The following is an 18,937-nucleotide window of genomic DNA, read 5'->3' on the forward strand; positions in this document are numbered from 1 at the left end:
CCACACAGGCCGAGCTGCCAAAGCACTGAGGTAAAACAGCCACAACTCCTCAGAGACCCATTTTCCCATTAGCCCCCAAACAGGAAGAGGAAGGGGGAGTAGCCCGTGTTTTATTATGATGGGCCAGATAACAGCAGACCCCTTGTTTATATGTTTCTCACCTCTCCCAATCACAGCCAAGGGGAAGGAAAAAAAAAATCCCCACAAAGCCGCGAGAAGCTAAGAGGCAGAGTTATGATACTTAAATATAACGGGGGACATTGTTTAGACAGGAAGAACAACAACAGGAAAAACAAACAGGTGTCTTTTTATAACCTTTTATATGTTAATCTAGATCAAATCAAATTTCTATTGTAAACATGTTGTCTTCATTTGGTCCTTTGGGCAAATTAGTAATGGACATGCCATGTTTTTTTGTCCTGTTACTGTATGTCCCCTTTGGGCCAATTAGTTAGTTTTATAACATTGCTGTTACATGCATCAATCACCGATGTTTGAGATAGCATGGTGTCCACCTGCTGTTGATATAAATATTGAGTGAAATTCTAAAGTGTAGAGGGATAATTCATATATAATTTCCTCCTTCGATTATGGTAAAGTTTTGATTTATTTTAAGAAAACTAGAACTAAACACTCCATTAAACAACTTGTAAGGTCATTAGTTTTTTAGTGTAATGTTCCCGGGCAGGAAAGAAGCACTGTGTTCTAATGGTTTTATGACAGCCCTTTAAAAGCCTTTACAACAAACAAACAACCAAAAAAGACAAGGCCGTCAACCAGTGCAGATGCACTGATTAGAGTCCATTAGGCAACGGAGTAATATTATATTCATGGAAACTGATGGATTTCACTGAAAATAGTCCAAAAATCTGTCGGATCGTACAGGAAAAAAAAAAGAAAGTTAATAAAGCAAACTGAATTTATGTTCATCCATTCATAGCTGAAGCATTACCAAGACGGAGTACTGAATCAGGATAATCATTGTTATTATAGCAGTCATTGTATGGTGAGGAATGTAGCTGTGTAATGAGCCGACACTTGTAAAAAGCCAGAGAAGGCTCATTGGCAGCCATTAGTAACGCCATGAGATAAGAAAAGCCATTTCAGCCCAACCCAAACTTCCTCCTCTGTTCTGTCATGCTGTGATCCAAATGATACCCAGCTCCCTTTACATTTTTTGTCTCTAAACACTGCACCAAATCATCAGTCGTATCACCTGCACCCCTCGTTTACACCATCACCACGTTTTCAAGCTCAATTGTCTGTCTGTCATTACTGACCATAAGGATTCGTCCAAAATTTGATGAAAGCAATCCTACTTTAACTTCTATCAGCGTGACTGAGGAAATGAAGCAACTTTAATCACACTGATGTGGCCTCAGGTTGGTGTAAATGATGATGCTACAATTTCACAAGGTGAGGTGAGAAATCTTTGCTTCCAAACCATGAAAAAACCTGAATAGTGACTTTTTAGAGCGTCAGAGCAAGCATTCAATATGTCATGATGATAAACACCTATTTTGCACAACAAAATGTACAATTTGAAATCGAGTTGTGAAGTGAGAGGAGCTATTTCAGGTGGTTCCAGAAGTAAAAACTACATGAAGTTTTCCTATAGACCACGTTATGTGACTCACTGTTTGAGCACTTCTACAGCTTGGATCGGCATAAAACTCTCACTGATAAATCATCAGTACAAAACATGAACAGCTGTGTTAGAAAATATCTGGTTCTTTGACAAACAGTCAAAGGTACAAAGCTCCCTGGTAGCTGAATGGTTACAGCACATGTCACATAACATGGTTGGACTCCAGCTCGGGACCCTTGTTGCATGTCATACGCCTCTCTCTCTCCCCTTGTTTCCTGTCTGCTTCTCTACTAAAAGACAAAAAATACCTAAAAACATGTCTTTAAAAAAAAAGTACAAGGCTGTATATAAAAATTTAGGGGTAGAAGTTTACTAGGACTCCCAAGGTGCATGTTGGCAATAAACAGCCAATCGCCAAGCATGTGTGCCTCTAACGGCAGCTGGAAGATAAAGATGACCATGTTGAGAAAAATGATTTTACAATGTAAATCAGTTCAGTTTTAATTTCTGTCACTTTTGAATGAATTCGGCATCGATCTTAGAATATTTTGTTAACAACTTCAATGACAAAGCGTTTTGAATTCATTACTGCTCTGAATCGCACCTGTGACTGGTTTCTTCTCCATAGCAGCGGCTGCCGAGGCTCATGGGTATAGTCGTATTCTTAGCCATCCGTCAAAATCATGTACAAAATGTTATTTCTCAGAAACAAAGTTGGAAAAATTGGAACTGGCTGATCATAACATGAACCTATAGGATCGTTACACTATCTGGGAGTCCTATTAAATACTACTGAGTATATAGTTTAAAGCGGCTCCTCCTACTCTACAAATCTATGCTAAAGTCATTGTTTTTTTTTTTCTTGATCTTTACTTTTGTAATGTAAGCTCGCACTGGAGCTTAGTGTGTCCTGTTCTCTCAACGAGATTATCAAGATATAAAATTAAATTCTAACATGAAGAGCCTTTATTGACAGTGGTGAGTTCAGTAGAGCGTGAGTCAGGAAGGAAAGAAAGATGGAAGAACGTTAAGCATGAGCTCCAATGCTATCAACTTTCCGTTAGCCTCTGTTTACATGTCAGTCCTGGTCCTGAAAGGCCACTTCATCCAGATCAAGGTCTTAGGTCGCCATGAAAGGGCTCCACTGTATTACACTGTACTTTAGTGAAATGTATCAGTGTTCAGGTCCACTGAAATTCACAGGCTCTCATTCAGAGCCAGAACTTAAGATTCTTAAATAAAACCGCAGACAACAATGCACAATGTTCAGTTCAGCTTTTGGGACCGGAAAGTGATTTCGCTCTGCTCAGATGAAAAAATAATAATGGATCAAACTAATTCTGCTTAGTCAAAAAACAAACAGACAAACAAACAAACAAAAAAATAATGAGAAGATATTAAGGGATGTTGAGCCCTGCAATAAGGTCCTGAAGATATTTTAAGCTGATGCTATGACCCAAAATATTTCACAGTCAACAGACAATCTAGCTCACTCCAAACCAAACTGACTATGTACAACAAGTCAGCCATTAAAGGCCTCAGTGTCACACACGGATGCTGATGGACACCTTGGCTGTGGGGACTGAAACTGAGCTTGTACACCTGCATTTATCTGTAATCAAACCCTCAGTACCTGCTAGCTTTAAATGTAAATCTGCATGTCACATGATTGTCAGTGTATGTCTCCAATCGTTGCCTTGGGTGAAACTTATGTTCAATAGTATCCAACATTCCTACACCACACTGGCAAAGGAAAAAAGGTAACTGCAATTTGGAAACCGCTTATAGTGATCACGGTTACTGTGATCAACTGCTTTTATGGATCAGAAAGTTTGGGACAGAAAGAATTATTCGCTTCTAGTAATCAAGTAGTCTGCTTACAGTGTTCACTTTGGGCCTTTTCATACATGACAACATATGGAAATTTTTTAAAACTACAATAATCAGTCTGATCACCGGCTGTTATGGGTTGTGTTTCTCCAAAAGTTGATTCTGGTCCAGCTTTCTTGCTGCAGGCCGCTGCAGCACCCCTGCCTGTCTGCTTCTGGCTGGTTACCTGAGGCTGGTTGTTGACATTGTCAGAAAGGTGATATTTCTACTTTATGTTTATTATTGAGGTCGTAGTGGGTGATGGTGGTATGCTAGCGTGCATTATACTGAAAAGCACTCCTAATACTTTGCCCTTCTCATGCATGTTAATGGAGTGGACAAAAGGGGAACACCATTCAATATAATGCACCCCAGTACACCACCACCACCCACTACGACCTCAATAATAAACACATAGTAGAAGTATCACCTTTCTGTGGCCGGTGAGTATATATGGTGTTATACTTTATAAAAGGCTACCTTTCTGCTTTGGAAAGCTGCACAGGTATCAGAGCCATAATCTTAAGTTACAAAGCATGTGATGATGACTATGATACCGCTGTGCCACCCTGCAGACACATATGCAGTTCTGGCACTTTATTCAAGGGAAGTGACAACAGATTACAGCAAGTTTTTAAGGTTAGACAGCACTAAATCAGAGTAGAAATCAAAAGTATCCCTGGAGAGGGATCCAGACATTGATATAAAAGAGAGGGGAGGAAGAGACAAAGCATGCAGACATAAAGGAATGTGATAAGGAGGAGATAGCATGGAGAAGAAAAGGATAATCTAAAGACTCACCAGTCCAGCTATAGGTGTTGGAAGTCTGTTGATTTTCTTCACCAGGCCGGGTTTAATTGAGCTCAGCAACCTGACAATAGACAGTCGGAGCAAAAAAGAAAAAAATCAAGTTACAACACAAACTGAATTGAAATGCATCACAAGCAGAGTGAAATAACTTGCAGGCGAGACAGATGAAGTGTGTGAAACTGTATTTGTGTCTCTTTAGAGAAAAGAGGGGGAACAAAAAAAAAGGGAGAAAGAAACATTTTTGAGTGTCCCACAGTGGCGTCTGGAAGTTTAATAACGACAGATTCTAAATCAGAGTTGAGAATCAGTGCTGCTTTCACCCACTGGGAGCTGTTATCTATTTCCAGTACATTTCATATAAAAAACACATGTGAAGAGGTATGTTACTGTTGTCATCTCTCTCCTATCATACACAGAGGTGAACACATTTTTTTTAGAAACAGTATATTCTTGCAACTGCAGTCATGAACAGGCAGTTTCAGAGTTCCCGCCTCTCATGCTCTTCCCCTCTCTCTGTCTCCAGTTTTGTCTTTTGTGTGCGTTTTCATCAGAGGAAGCGCTGTAATGAGATTCAGCCCTGTGAGGGAAAAAACCCACCCTTGGATACTTTTGCGGTATTAGATATCAGCGGCCCTGTGATGTTCATGGCATTCCAGCAGTTATTTTGTGATGAAGTGCTGTAATTTTCCTCAGCCTGCCTCATCCACTTTTACTTAAGTTAGAGATTTCCTGGTGTGTGTTTCCCAGAATAACTTTCAATGACCCCAGGAGAGGTGTTCTCAGTGCTCCATAAAAATTTGTGTTGGTGGAGAAAGTGAGCAATAGCAACAGTGAAGACAGTGTTCCCACTCTTTAAAAAAAAAAAACACCTAGAAGGAGAATAATGTTGCAGTGCTCTTTTTTTTTCCAAATTACAAAAAAGTGGGTTTTCCACTATGTCCTCACCTTTTCTATAATTAGTTTCTCCACGTATGATTGATTAGTATCAGATGGTCAAGTGACTTGGATTTACCGAAAGGTTTCGGGGGGAAAAAATCTGATATCAAGCTTTAATAAACTCAAAACACACAGTTCGAGATAAAATAAATATATGAGGACAAGTGGAGATAAGGAAATGTGGAGGAGGTTAGAGTGTGTTTAGCTTGTGGAATTGAGTGAGATTCAAAACAAGCATCACACAGGAAGTCCAGTCTGCTCTCTCCTCTGCTGTTTAGACACGATTTAAGTGCATTACTTGACTAAATGCTTGTGTGGCGTTAAGACAGGATGACGTAAGGTAGATGATTAAATCACACGAGTAACCTAAATGTAGTGCTGGGCCGAACGGTATACTGGGCGCAGCTAGCTAGCTAGCCAGGTAGCTCCGTAATTGAGATTCCGGAGATCCAGATTAGGAGTGGGGTGAATGAGGCCTCGCGTATAATGATGGTTATCGGGGCAACCTCCGTCAGCCTCCTACTGCTTCAGAAATAAACATGATTTTTACACGAGTCGCTTCAAAAGTTTGTTTGTGAGGCTGAATGAAGGTAAACACAGGAACTAGCCACTTGTAGCAGCCTTGTGGCTAACCGCATAGGGAACTAGGCTACATCCAGGGCAGTTTGCACATCAGTTTGTTTATGTGTGAGGCTGATAACTTAGTGTCTGTTCACGCTAGAGAAGTAGTAACTTAACAGATGAAATAAAATTGCAAGGATAAAATGACCAGATACACGCTGAACAGCTTGCAGCTGCTGGATGATGGACTTGCATATTGTAATTGCTCAGACAGTAATGTGTCGTAATCGCATTTTTCTTACTGTGAGGAGCTGAACATTTGTTCCAGCCGGCCTCGCTCTTTTCTTAATAGTTGATTTTGTGGAGATGAAACAATCTCCAGGGCGACAATGTTGATAAACACTGTAAATCCATTTGTAGTAGTTACACAGCTGGGATAACTCTAATCCATGGACACTTCTAGATTTTCCGTGTCTGGCAGCAACAGGTCCCACTGCAGAGAACGTTTTCCTCTTCACTCTTCGGGAGAGCAGTGACTGCAGGAACACCAGCGGTTTCTCTGAGGTAACCGTAACTGTACGTTGACTTTCCTGACTGTCCCGTTGCCCTTCTGCCTCCATTCTTCATTTTTCTTCTTCCAGTTGTTTTATCTCTGGTCTGTGTACTCCTGCTCAAATAAATACACTTGGCCGTTCAAAGTGATATGACTTATGATCGTATATATAGTAGTCCACGGAATAATCCATCATTGCACTTAGTTTTTTTAGTTTCCTTACAGTCTAACCGCAGTGAAAGTCAGCCTCATACATGAGGCACTGACGTGCATGGATGAATTTGTGGGTGGTTTCGTTAGCCGGCAAACTGCCCCAGATATTGATCGCTATGCAGTTAGCCATAATCCAGCTACAGGCGGCTAGTTTCTGTGTTTAAACTCATTCAGACTCAGGAACATGTAAACTCTACGTACTCCTGACAGTAGAATAAGCCACTATATACCTTTATAAAGGCCCGGTCATGAAAATAAATAAATAAATAAATCTTAAAAAATACTGTGATACAATTTTTTGGTCATACCGCCCAGCGCTGCCTAAACATTCGGAACGGATCAGGAAACAGATCAGTTACTCATTAACAATCTGTGGATCTCTAGAAGAGAGGATCTGCTAAATGATACGATATCGATAACGATGAAAAACTTTGGACATTTTTTACTTGATATGGGTAGATCTAGCAGCCTATCACACAGCAGAAATAAACACGACAACAGCCAATCAGTCTGCAGTTTTTGGCTGGCACATCACGCCCATTTCCTACCATAAAGCATTGTTTGAGCTACTGGCCCATGGCTACAGGTGAAGAAAATGGATGTCCTCTGAAAAGAGGAAAATAATGGAGCGACGGTGAAAGTGAACTCGTTTATCCTCCAAAGTAGGAAACGGTTGACAAAAAAGGTAACATGACATGGGGGGGGGGGCTATCATCTGTTTGGAAGGCTGGCGACTTCCTGACCAAACACCAGCGTTGCGTGGCTGAGGACGCGGCTGAGGCGCGGGAAAGGATCAATGATAACGCCGGGCTAACAAGCCTGTGGCTAACATGCTAATCTGCTAGCTCGCACCATCAACAGACAGCCTATGCAAAATGTACCTCAAGTTTAGCTAACGAGGTCAGCTACTTGCATTAAGAAACTTGTAGTGAAGTTGCCAAGAATGTGCAGTATTCAAAGAATTTACAGCAGCGTAATCATACTTTTATTTTATGTTCTTTAATCAACGTTTAGCATGCTACCTCTAAAATGTTCGAGAGGCCTTTGAAACAAGACATCTGCTGTGATGGGAATGACAGCAGTTGTTTACATATTTATTATTCTATTTTATTATTCAGTGTTTAAATGTTTGTCACCTATTCATTCTGATAATAAATAATTGTATATTATAAACCATAATTAATTTTCTGGTTTCTTCAGGGTTCAGTCCTGAAGAGAATACTCTTAAAACTGTAAATTCAGCATTATTATTATTAAATACATATAAAAACACATCATGATAACATTTTTGGCCATATCATCCAGCCCTACATTATATTAATTCAACCTTAACCTATTAAATCAACCTACAGCTCAAAAGATATTTAATTTATAATGATATAAAATGGAGAAAAGTAGCAAATCTTCACACTGGAGAAGTTTGACACCTAGAAGCATTTATGTTTAACACATAACTTAAATGATTCATTTATCAGTTATTGGCGATTCATTTTCATTTTCTCTTGTTTCAACACTAGCCTAACCCTAACCCTAAGTAGAATCACTTCCCTGACATAATGTTTGTTAATACTGCTTTCAAAGTGTGTGATTAACACATAATCTCCCAATTTTCATAGCCTGGAGTAAAACCTCTAGATTTTTCCATGATATTCCAGAAATTTCAAACCCAGTGGGGACACTTTTAAAAGGGTTCTGATGTCTGTATTCACAATAAAGATATTGTTAACACTGGGCTTGTGTAACTGAACTTGGCACAGAAGAATGTGGAAGACAGTGAGCGCAAGTGTCTGTGTGTTTCTAGTCTCGTTTCACCACCTCGACTCATTACGAGTGGGCGGACGAGCGTCGCCCCTGGAGAACAATTTAACAGGACCTCGGTCTCTCTGATCACTGGGCCATAGTGCTGCTACAAAGTGCGCTCAAACAAAACCCTGTGCGGCTGCTGATGTTTATCCTATAAACACTGAATTATATGTCATTATTGTAGACATGATTGCTTCTCGCTTCTCATAAACTGTCGGGACACGATGATCCTGAAACAAACACACACTGATGAAGGCAGAGTCTGTAATCTGTGTGTGTTTAAATGGACCTTTGCTATTTAATTAATAAAAGACCGCCTAAAGTCACTGCCTAAAACAACATGAACGCAATGCCTCAAATAAAATTAAATCAAATTAATAGCTATTTTACAATCACTACAATAACATAGAAATGATATATATTCAGAACTTACTCGCATAGCAGTATCCCGTTCTCCAAACCTCCTCTGAAATCTTTGTCACCAAAGCATCTTCCTGTCACAGCCTACAGAGGGAACAAAACAAGTGAGTTAGACAAATCATGACAACAAGAGGCCTTCAGAGCAAAAAAAAAACAAAAACGTCAGTCTATGAATGTAAAGTCTAGACACACAAACTCCACTTGGAAACAAGAAACAAGCACGACCTTTATTCACACTCCTTTCACGTCCTTCCTTCACAGTAAATCCTGAGAATGGTATGGAGAGTTGTACAAAGAGCTGCCGGCCGTATATCAAGTCCCTCTCTGGTTAACAGTGCTAAACGCTAACAAGCTTGACATAAGCCCCAATCATCCTGCCCGAATGGCTCTGGCAAGCTAATGAGTTGTGACAGGGGATTTATTGGGTAATAGTTGTTCAGACCCTCTGAGGAGGAGAAGCCGCCTGTTTGCATGTATTTGCATGACTACAGTACATTGTCATGCATGCATGTTATTCTTGAACAAATATTGCAACACATACAAATGCTTCTTTTTGTGTTGTGAGACATTTCAGCGCACAAAACCCTGGGGCAGAAAACTTGTACGCGCTCCAAAAATGTATAAGGTTCAGGTGCAGGTGAAAGTTTATGTCACGGATTGACATTCGGCAGAAGTTTTGACCTTTCACCTTTATTTATGAGACTTAACATGACATCTCAAGTGCAAAAATAAACAGCATGAGTGAAAGACGTGCCCACCACTCCAACATATCAGCTGTTGCAAGACTCTCAGTACCAAGCCTACTTAGATTCTCACAAATACTGGCAGACATTTGGCCATAATAAAAGAGGGGACCCCTTTGGACTGCTGGGTCTGGAAGCCAAAACAATTACAAAATTAAATTTCCTGAGAGTTTCTTCACATGTATTTGCACAGCTGCAGAAAAAAAAAAAAGTGAGGAAATGTAGAGTGTCTGGGCCGGCTGTGTATTACTGTCAGCTTCTTGGCTTGTCGGGGAGCCTGGACCTGTTACAAAAGAAATGGACTGCTGTATGTCAGCAACTAGACCAACAGTAAGTCTCGTTTCTGCTTCTGGGAGGGCCGTGAGGTGTCGTGTTTGGTGTTTGGAGTTAGACAGACGGAGAGGCAGATTAAGAGAGACAAACAGAGAAAAGAAAGTGGCACAGATTTTCTCAGTATGTTGACATTTAGCTATTCGCTGCCACTATTCCCTACTGCGGCAGCACTTGTGAGCGGGGCTTTGTGTGTCTGGCGTTGACAGCGCGGAAGTGATGAGTGAGGTCTGAGTGTGAGGCCTAAAGATCTGCCTCACAGCACAAACATATGGTCCACGAAACCCACATTCTATGATTACAGTTAATGGACTTCCTCTGGAGGAAGACATAATATTATTGAATTAAACATAAATTGGCAGAGCTAGCTGAGCGGCCTCTCTGTATTGACTGCATTTTTTTCATCTATTCCTGACAATGTATTCATGACCTCTGAAGGTCAGGACAGCCCAGCAGGCTAGCTAACTACATTTTAAAGGAATAGCTCGACATCTGTCAAAATCCATCCACCAGCACCTATAAAGCTCACTAATTAACATGTTATATCTTGTAGTGTAAAAGACAAAAAGAATTTGTAGCACAAGAGTTATGTGCTAGACTATTTCATGGCCAGGTGCAATGACTTCCTAAACTTTTACACCCACTAAACCTCTGTAGAACCACAAAGTGTAATTTTTGTAACAGACGTTAGATTTAATGTGTTAATTAGTGAGCATTAGAGGTTGTGGTGGGCAGTTTTTGCTACCTCTGAACAGAGTCAGGCTAGCTGTTTCCCCCTGTTTTCAGTCTTTATGCTAAGCTAAGCTAACCAGTTTCTAGTTCAAGCTTCATATCGAATGGACATCTAGATCTCCTTATCTAACTCTTGGCATGATATTGAAGAAATGTCAAACTATACATAAACATTTATAGGCTTAGACAAGAAGATTAGACAGACTAGCTCACACACACACACAGCCTAATGCAGCTAGACTGCATTTTCTCAATTATAAGCAAGAGCAGCAGGATTCATGGTAATTATCTTCCTCCCCACTTACTTCTTGCCTTTTCCACCAGGCTTCGGTCTAATGTTACTTGGCTCTGCCGCTGAGGTTTAACTTAGTCAATGAGATTAATTCTGTGTCCACATCTGACACAGAGAAATGTTTGTGATGCAAATAGTCCAATATTTTGTGTGACAGTAGACTCATTTCTGTATTTTACATATCTGAGAATGACATTACAAAATACCTTTCTGTAGTCTTGTACATGAGGGAAAACATTCTCAGGTCGTCGTTATAAATGAACAGCGTTCCCTGGTTTTGTTCATAAGAGTTTCATGCCTGATCTCAGTGAAGATCCAGTGGCCTGGATACTTTTATATCTGCAGCTTAAAAAAAAACTGCAACTGAGCAGATGACCTTGATTTAGGAGCTCCTCAATAAATGTGTCAGATGACTTAATGCTGTGCTCGCTGGGATGACCTTTAACTGCTTTGACATGTTTCGGTTATACGCCTCACAATACAGCAAATATGGTCAGGTTTTGATGTCTTGTTCACAGACAGAAAAAAAACAGTGAGGGGAAACATGATGGGATGGAACCTGCGTGCTACAGTTACACTACAGTCTCTCTAACAACTAGGTCAGCGCCTCGCCAACCTTGTCAATGAGTGTGAGTGCATGGAGAGATTAAAGTGTCACACCACCTTTACAAGGAGAGATTACAGCTCCGCCAACAAGTGAGGCTTATAATTTTCCTACAGGTGGGTATTGTATAAGGTGCCAACTGGAAAAACACAGAAACTTCTCATACTCTATACTACTACACTCTATACCTAATAACTTTTCCCCACATCCAATAAATCCCAAAATTCATTTCTTGGGTCTCTAGTGGGCCCAAACAAATTTGGTGGAAACCAGTGTCTTAAGGGTTAGGTCAATTAATATTCTGTCCTTTGGGGTTCATGCATATTAACATAAATTACATATTTCTCTTCTGGCCATGACAAGGTCTGAGCTGTAGAAAATGGCAGGGATTCGTTTTTCTCATTATCATGCTGCTCTGTTTGGCAGTGACTGCAGAGCTGCTAAGGATCTTGACTCATGTACATCTGTTGCTCCCATAAGTGTTGTCCCTGAGCTGAAGAGCACATGAAACTCCCGTCTGGTCAGAGGGAACACTTAAGTTAGAGGCAACACACATTTGGGTGCATGAAAATTAACATGGGTTTCTCTATTTAAGGCAAAGTCAATCATTCTGAAGAAAGACTGTTGATATTTGAACTAAACACCCAAACAAATACACCCCTCTCTTCATGCTCCTTCAGAAGATCCGCCCCCGAAAATTCATGAACAGGCATTGCCAAGGCAACGGCTGAAAGAGAAATATGGTGGAATTCAGAGCGATGCGTCAGCTGTAGAGTCACTTCTGTTCCTGTCACACATCACGAGCAAAAATTGTCTCATGTGAACACAACAGTCAATCCACACTCTCCGCCTCTCTGCAGCCTTCCTGCTTCTCACTCGGCCTGCGTTCAACGTCTGTGTCCGCAGCCGCAGCCGTCTGTCAGCTGCAGCTCTCGGGGAGCTGAGAGGACAGCGGCCGGCCAAACTGCCTTCACCAGGCTGACTGATAGCAGAAATATACTGAACCAAAATAGTTTGCATGTCGGCTCCACAGGAAGAAATTGACAGTGTTTGTATTTATTGATTCACTGATATGGTTAATAAGTTGAAAACACAGATACAGTGGGATATGTGTGTGATTTAAACAGCTGCCTGCTCAGATCATGCTTCACTAAACTCAACAGAAACAGACTTGGAGCGTAAAAAAACGGGAGGTCTCTGTGAGACTGTCTGGGATTCAGTGTGGATTGATACATTTAATAAAATGGAAGCGTATCTGTTCCGTGAGAAAACACTTCCTGTGTGAATTGGCCACGGCCTTTCTCTCTCTCTCCAGTTCGCCAGCCCTCCCCACCATTCAACGAGTGCTGGAGACGAAAGACTGTCATGTCATCACAGACAGCTGCTCTGATGACTTCCCTCTGTCCTGCGCGCGAGCACGAATGCCCCCTGTTGCTGAATGGCCGGAGTAGTGTTGCTCCGAGCCACTGTGTTTACATGTCCATTTACAGAGCCACTGATGTGTATGAGCACCGGACACCAGCTAGCGGACCGTGAGGAAATATTTGCTGAATTTGACAAAAGGTGTATTGGATTAGAATTGCTGACTTTACCTTTAACAAATGTTATGTGGAAGGGTAACACACACACATGCACTGGCCAAACTAGAATAAAATACAATAAATTCTATCATCCAGAATAAGAATTACCATTTGTTGATCTCAAAAGCAAATGTTCTGCTTGGATAAACACAATCTCACTTGATATAGTGAATGAAATACCTCTAGTGGAAATAAAAAAGTGTCATCAAATAAAATGTATACATTTAAGTGCACTACAGTAATCTAGTGTATACTGAGCATATTGAGTAAAACAAACACCTCATTGGAAAAAAATGCATGTTAAAGATGCTGGAATCTTCTGGGTCCAAACAGCGTTTTCAAACCACCGCAGGGTCATATGGGGACTCAATTAAAAAGAGGAATGTGTCGCCTTTGTTGTTTCCAGTGGAATGTCGCTCACATTGTTTCACAAACAATCAAACGATGCTGGCCTTTTTTTTTTCTTCTTGGAAACACTTCATGTCCAGACCAAAGTCATTCTCATGGATTGATGTCCAAAGCGGCCATCATTATCACTTTGGTATCCACAAAGAAAGGAAGTCTCTGTTAGTTTGGAAAATGCATGAATGAACTTTGCAGAAGCAAACTTGGCTTTAGCCAAATAGCGTTTCCCCGAGGGAGCAGTAGTGTGTGAATCTACTTTTTACTTTGGTGAATTATAAAATAGACAAGCCTATGAAGTTCTCCGTTGGAAACTCTCAGGAGACGTAGCTTTTATGTTCTAAGATAAAACATCGATGTGATGAAAAGAGACTCCAATAAAGTCAAATATTATCTGGCAGAGGATCACAGCTCAAAGACAATTTACTGAAATAATATTGCAAAGAAAAATACCATTTTTAGAACAGGATACAGCTGAAAAATCTATACCGCATATTCAGCCAACACATCATCCAAATAAAGAGCATTCCTTCAAACAGCAATCAAATCCATGACTGTATCAGTGCTTTTACCTCTCCCTGTCTGAACTAGCTTACTGCAATCCTTCCACCTTGAGGGACATCCAATGAAAACAGATCCATTGCATCGCAGCACTAATCTTAGAAGCCCTGCACTGGACGGCTACCTATCCCAAATTAACGACCAATAATTCAAGGTTTAGAGTCAGGCGTGTTTCTGTGACTTGGGGGAAAAGCACTACTTTACTTCAAGGCCCTGAGGCAAAGTGTGTGAAAGAGTTGACAGCTGTTAACTCAAGGGCTAGCGAATATAAACAGAGAGACATGTGCTCCCAACCCGCACGCCTGCTTTATAGTTACACGCCTGCTTTGTAGTCATAAGCATTCTTCTTTACAGGATGTTTTCTTAAGTGTGTTGCATAATCCTGAAAGAATCCCAACACTATGCGTCCAAGTTCAAGAACACATGTAAACACGTCTTCTGGCTGTCGGCCAATAATCTCGTTAATTCAATTTGGCAAGAAAGCTTAATCTGTAAATGCTTTTGGTTCTGATTAACGGTACAAAAACAACAGTGCGCAACCTGTGCCATTCAGTGATACAAAATTGATGACTTGAGCCAGGGGAATAGAAACAAACAATACTGCTGATGCATGATTTGTGCAGATGTGTGTCTCTTCAAGCAAGAGACCGAACAATAAAACCACTAAATTCGTTCAGTGCTGCAGAATCTAAATCTAAACAGTTTCATGACCAGGCAAAACACTGCTCTGGCACAGAAGCAGCGAGTCACCTGCCAAGTTTTTATCATCATAAAACAGATAAAAATCTTGCTTCTGACTTTCTGAGAAGTAGGATTTGATGAAAAAAAAAAATGTCCGAAGACAAACAACAGCATTAAAATTGGTAACATCTGACTCTTCATATGAGGGGGGGGGGGGGGCCCTCTGGCTGGGGGTGCCCTCAACTCATGGAGCTTCAACAAGTTCAGCCAAAGGTCAGTAGTGGTATCTGCCTACGATCAATCATCCGGACCTTTTCACTAGCTGCCACCACCACGGGGATCCTCTATTGTGTCTATATGGACTGTTTGCTCTGTGCTCAGTGTGCTGGCATGTTGGAGGATAGCCTGAGGGAGGGAAAAGGGGAGAGCTGGGAATTGGAGGGGGAGAATATTTAAACAAGTCAGTTTCTTATGTTTTATAATGTACAATAAAATGTGAGCAAAAAAAAAAAGTCCATTTCAACCTTAATAAGTCCTGACAACTTAATTTCTCAATCAACTTCTGTGAGAAATGGGTTCCTACATGAACTACATTTTTGGCCGATGTAAGAACATTTTTGGTTATTTGAAATGAGACATTTCTATACTTATGTTTTGTCTTCTTCTCAGTTTTAAAAACAGCAGGGCTCAATTGGGAAAAAAAAGGTGATACTGCATACTTGAAGAAGAAATTGGCATCTTTTGAATCAATAACTGATGGCAATTAAACCACACCCACACAATCCTGATAAAGCAGATTAGCTGAGTTTGAGTGGTTAACTCTTAATAAATAACACAACTTAAAAATTGTTGCTGTTTTTGGTCAGGAATGTTTAATGATCGTCATGATAACATGCAATATTACACAGTTTGTTACATTAAAAGGTAATAAAGTATCATCATGATATAAACTCTCCCTTCCAGAAAGCAGACTGAGGTGCTTCAGGCATCTGGGACCAATGTGAGCCTGGAAAACAGAATAGTTTGTATATTTTTCCACGTTGCTTAATTTTAGCATGCATCCTGAGGTTTCACTGAGTTGGCGGAGGTTTTTATAAAATTTGGACTAATATTGGATCATGCTTCTAAAGCCTGCATGGCAGATCACCATCACCGCTAAATCACCCACAATCAGTTGCAGATCCAACCATTCACCATGTCAGACTGATCTAGAGACACTGACGCCAGCAGATACAGTCGAGCACATACTGTAGTAGGGAGCCAGAGGAATGATCAGACAAGCGCATTCGCACAGTCAAGTGCCACATGCAAGTCAACTCTAACTGGTCGTATTTTATCAACTGACACAAACACAAAAAGATTCATGGACCCCCCGTTGAGGCCACACATATGAAAAGCATTCACTCATTCACCCACGCGCCTACAAAACACATCAGTGCAAATATTTGATGTCAGCATGTGTTTACAGGAGGCCGACTGCAGACGCACCAGTTTTTTCTTTTTGGCGGGAGTTGAGACAGACTGTTCTGAGGAAGCAGCCGAAGTTTTAAATCAATTGAGCCTAACTGGAACCACAGCGGATTCGCTGCCCGGGCCGGAGACAATGAACAAAAGACTGTTATGAAACACGGATCATCACAGGTAATGACAGTTAATAGAACATAATTGGCATGGTATTATACTGTGGAATCAGCACTGGACCGCAACAGAGTAATCCCAGAGTCGGACCGTGGCTTCTGAGGGGAATATTTTTAGGGCTGATTTGATGACAGCAGGCTATTTGTGCTCAATCTGTTGTGATAGATGGCCATATTTAATACACTAAAACTTGTAATGGCAACCATCTTGTGCGACCACCCTGAAGTAACAAGAATAATGACCTGTCAGAGGAAAGGTCCTAACACTAACTCAAAGAACATTAAGCTACAAAACTATTGCATAATCTTCTGACAGAAGTGAAACGTGTGAAGAATAATGCGTGGGACACAGAGTTTAATACAAGACCTTTGTACTGGATTACCACAAGTTTACCATTCACATGTGCCAACCACACGTTGTAGGCAGCAACAATGAATGATGTTTATTTGTAGTCATGGAGAGCACAATAAAAAAGGGAAAGAAAGACATGTGTTGTTCAAGACCGGAGAATAATCACTCCGAGCCACATCGGTTAAACAGAAGCAAAAGGGACTTTGCGATCTTACAATGTTTTAATTTTAAGTGTGAACTACCAGATTGCGAGATTGTCAGCGTTTTTTTCACTGGACACGAGTTTTACAGCATCTTACAATACACTGCGGTTTATCCTATAAACACACTGAAGAATGCGAGGAGGGTTTCTGCTGCTCGATTCGTCATTTGCTTTATTTAAAACATGAACGTTTTCTGTTGCTTCTTTCATTTTTAGTCAGAGAAGCACAAATGTTCTCAGGCACACGGCGGATCCTGAGAGTCATCTGGCGTGGGAAACCTTACACAACCCCTGATTAGTCATGTATTTGCTCCTACTCAGCAAGACACACTGTTTTCATCTATGCAGAAATCACATTACATTTATATGTGAAATTGTAGTTATAGCTGACACTGACAGGGAGTTACTAATAGTGTATTCATTCATCATAAAGGCCGAAGGGCACTTCATTATGACAGTGAGCTACTCTATATTTCTCTTTATTTTTGTATTTATAGCATACAGTATTCAGATTTAGATACTGATAAAAGTTTAACCCAACCAATGAGACATTTTCTTCTTGAAGACACAAAATGGTCCAAATAAATATTTAAACTTAAAGAAGCAAAGTCAGCACACTGTAATGACCCAAGTATTGTAAATAATTCAAATTTGTGGTCAGTCACATGCTAAATCAGAAGCGTCAATAACAGCACCCGGGGGACTAGTGGTCTGTCAGATGCACCGGTCCGTGGAGCTGTTTTCAATGTCACACCTTCATCTCTGGAGACCGGCCCGCTGTCTGTCAAAAGGAACTGACGAGCTCTGAATGAATGTCCGTCTGCTGGGTTCACGTTGTAAATCTGGAGACCACCTGGAAGTATGGTCCATATGTGGCTTTATGTATTCTCTAACATCAACATGACATCATAGACCTTTATATAATGGATGAAAAACATATCACTGTTTTAACAGAGAGCATATGTGAAAATAAGAGTTAATATATGCTCAAAATAAAAAATGAAACCCAAATTAAATATGGACAAAAGAGGGAGTAGACAAAATAACATAACGGGAGACAAAAAAAAAAAAAAAAAAGATTAACTTTGAAGTAACACAAACACTTGACAATGTAGTTTGTATTTAATATGTTGTCATGATTTTCAAGACAGTTCTTGACATAAAATATTCTTTGATATTCACCTGCGCACCTGCAACGGGGCTTACATAATGCGATCGCTTTGAGCTGCGTTTTTTTTGTCTCATGCTACTTTAAAAACCTCACATATCAAAGTGATCATTGCCAGACCTCTTGAAAGGAGACAGATGCAGCTTATTATCATGCTGACTAATACGACATTGCTTTGTAGCGGCGTTTTATAATTGTAACGATATTACGTCAAACTTGAAATCTTGAGCTGTTTATATCACTATAAAAATGCTCTGACCGTTAGCTGGTCATCTGTTTGAAACAATGCTGTTCTTGTCAGGATTACGGTGAATTATCTTCCTAAAAATCGAATCGGATTTTTATGTAGATGCAGCTGTTTTGCAGATAACCTCACCGAGTAACTTACCTTGAGGGTTTAGTTCCAGGCTAACATAACAGAAAAAACAGAATATAATCCACAACACATTACAGAATGCTTACATAGTGGTTCTTTTTGACATGTTGCATAAATGAAATTTTCAAACTCAATTAGGCCGACCCTTTTCCCAAGTTACAGTATATGGGCACGAAAAATTAAGATCTCTATTTTTTCAGTGAATAGAAAGTGACCTTCTAATTCAAAAAGCCCACATGAGGCCTGGCAGCAGTGAGGATGAAAGCTGCCTCAATCTTGTATCCTTGAGAGTTTACTATACCTGAGTTCTTACTAGCCAATGTCTGCAGTGCTGTTATATCTCACTACAGATAAAGTCTGATGCAGTCATTAACGCTTATCAATATAGCATTAAGTGTTTTTATCTTATTAATCCCTGCAGAAAAACGTAAACTAGACAGTCTGTCACCTGCTCCCGATTAGAAAGAAATGTATGCACCGACTTACATACACACTCTCACATACACACACACGCTGTCATATTC

General features: G+C 40.4%; 1 protein-coding gene across 10 annotated transcripts in view; it reads right to left on the reverse strand.

Annotated features, from left to right (window-relative positions):
• The window catches only part of LOC121901312 (LIM and calponin homology domains-containing protein 1-like), a 105,593-nt gene that overhangs the window by 57,382 nt on the left and 29,274 nt on the right, over positions 1-18,937 (reverse strand). For all 10 annotated transcript variants that reach the window (XM_042418018.1, XM_042418019.1, XM_042418021.1 and 7 more), the window contains exons 2-3: positions 8,767-8,837; positions 4,259-4,328 (exon numbers count right to left, since the gene is read on the reverse strand). In XM_042418018.1, coding sequence (XP_042273952.1) covers positions 4,259-4,328; positions 8,767-8,837 — 141 coding nt within the window. The remainder of the gene's footprint in view (positions 1-4,258; positions 4,329-8,766; positions 8,838-18,937) is intronic.

This window comes from Thunnus maccoyii, chromosome 8, assembly GCF_910596095.1.
Source record: "Thunnus maccoyii chromosome 8, fThuMac1.1, whole genome shotgun sequence".
NCBI classification, from domain to species: Eukaryota; Metazoa; Chordata; class Actinopteri; order Scombriformes; family Scombridae; genus Thunnus; species Thunnus maccoyii.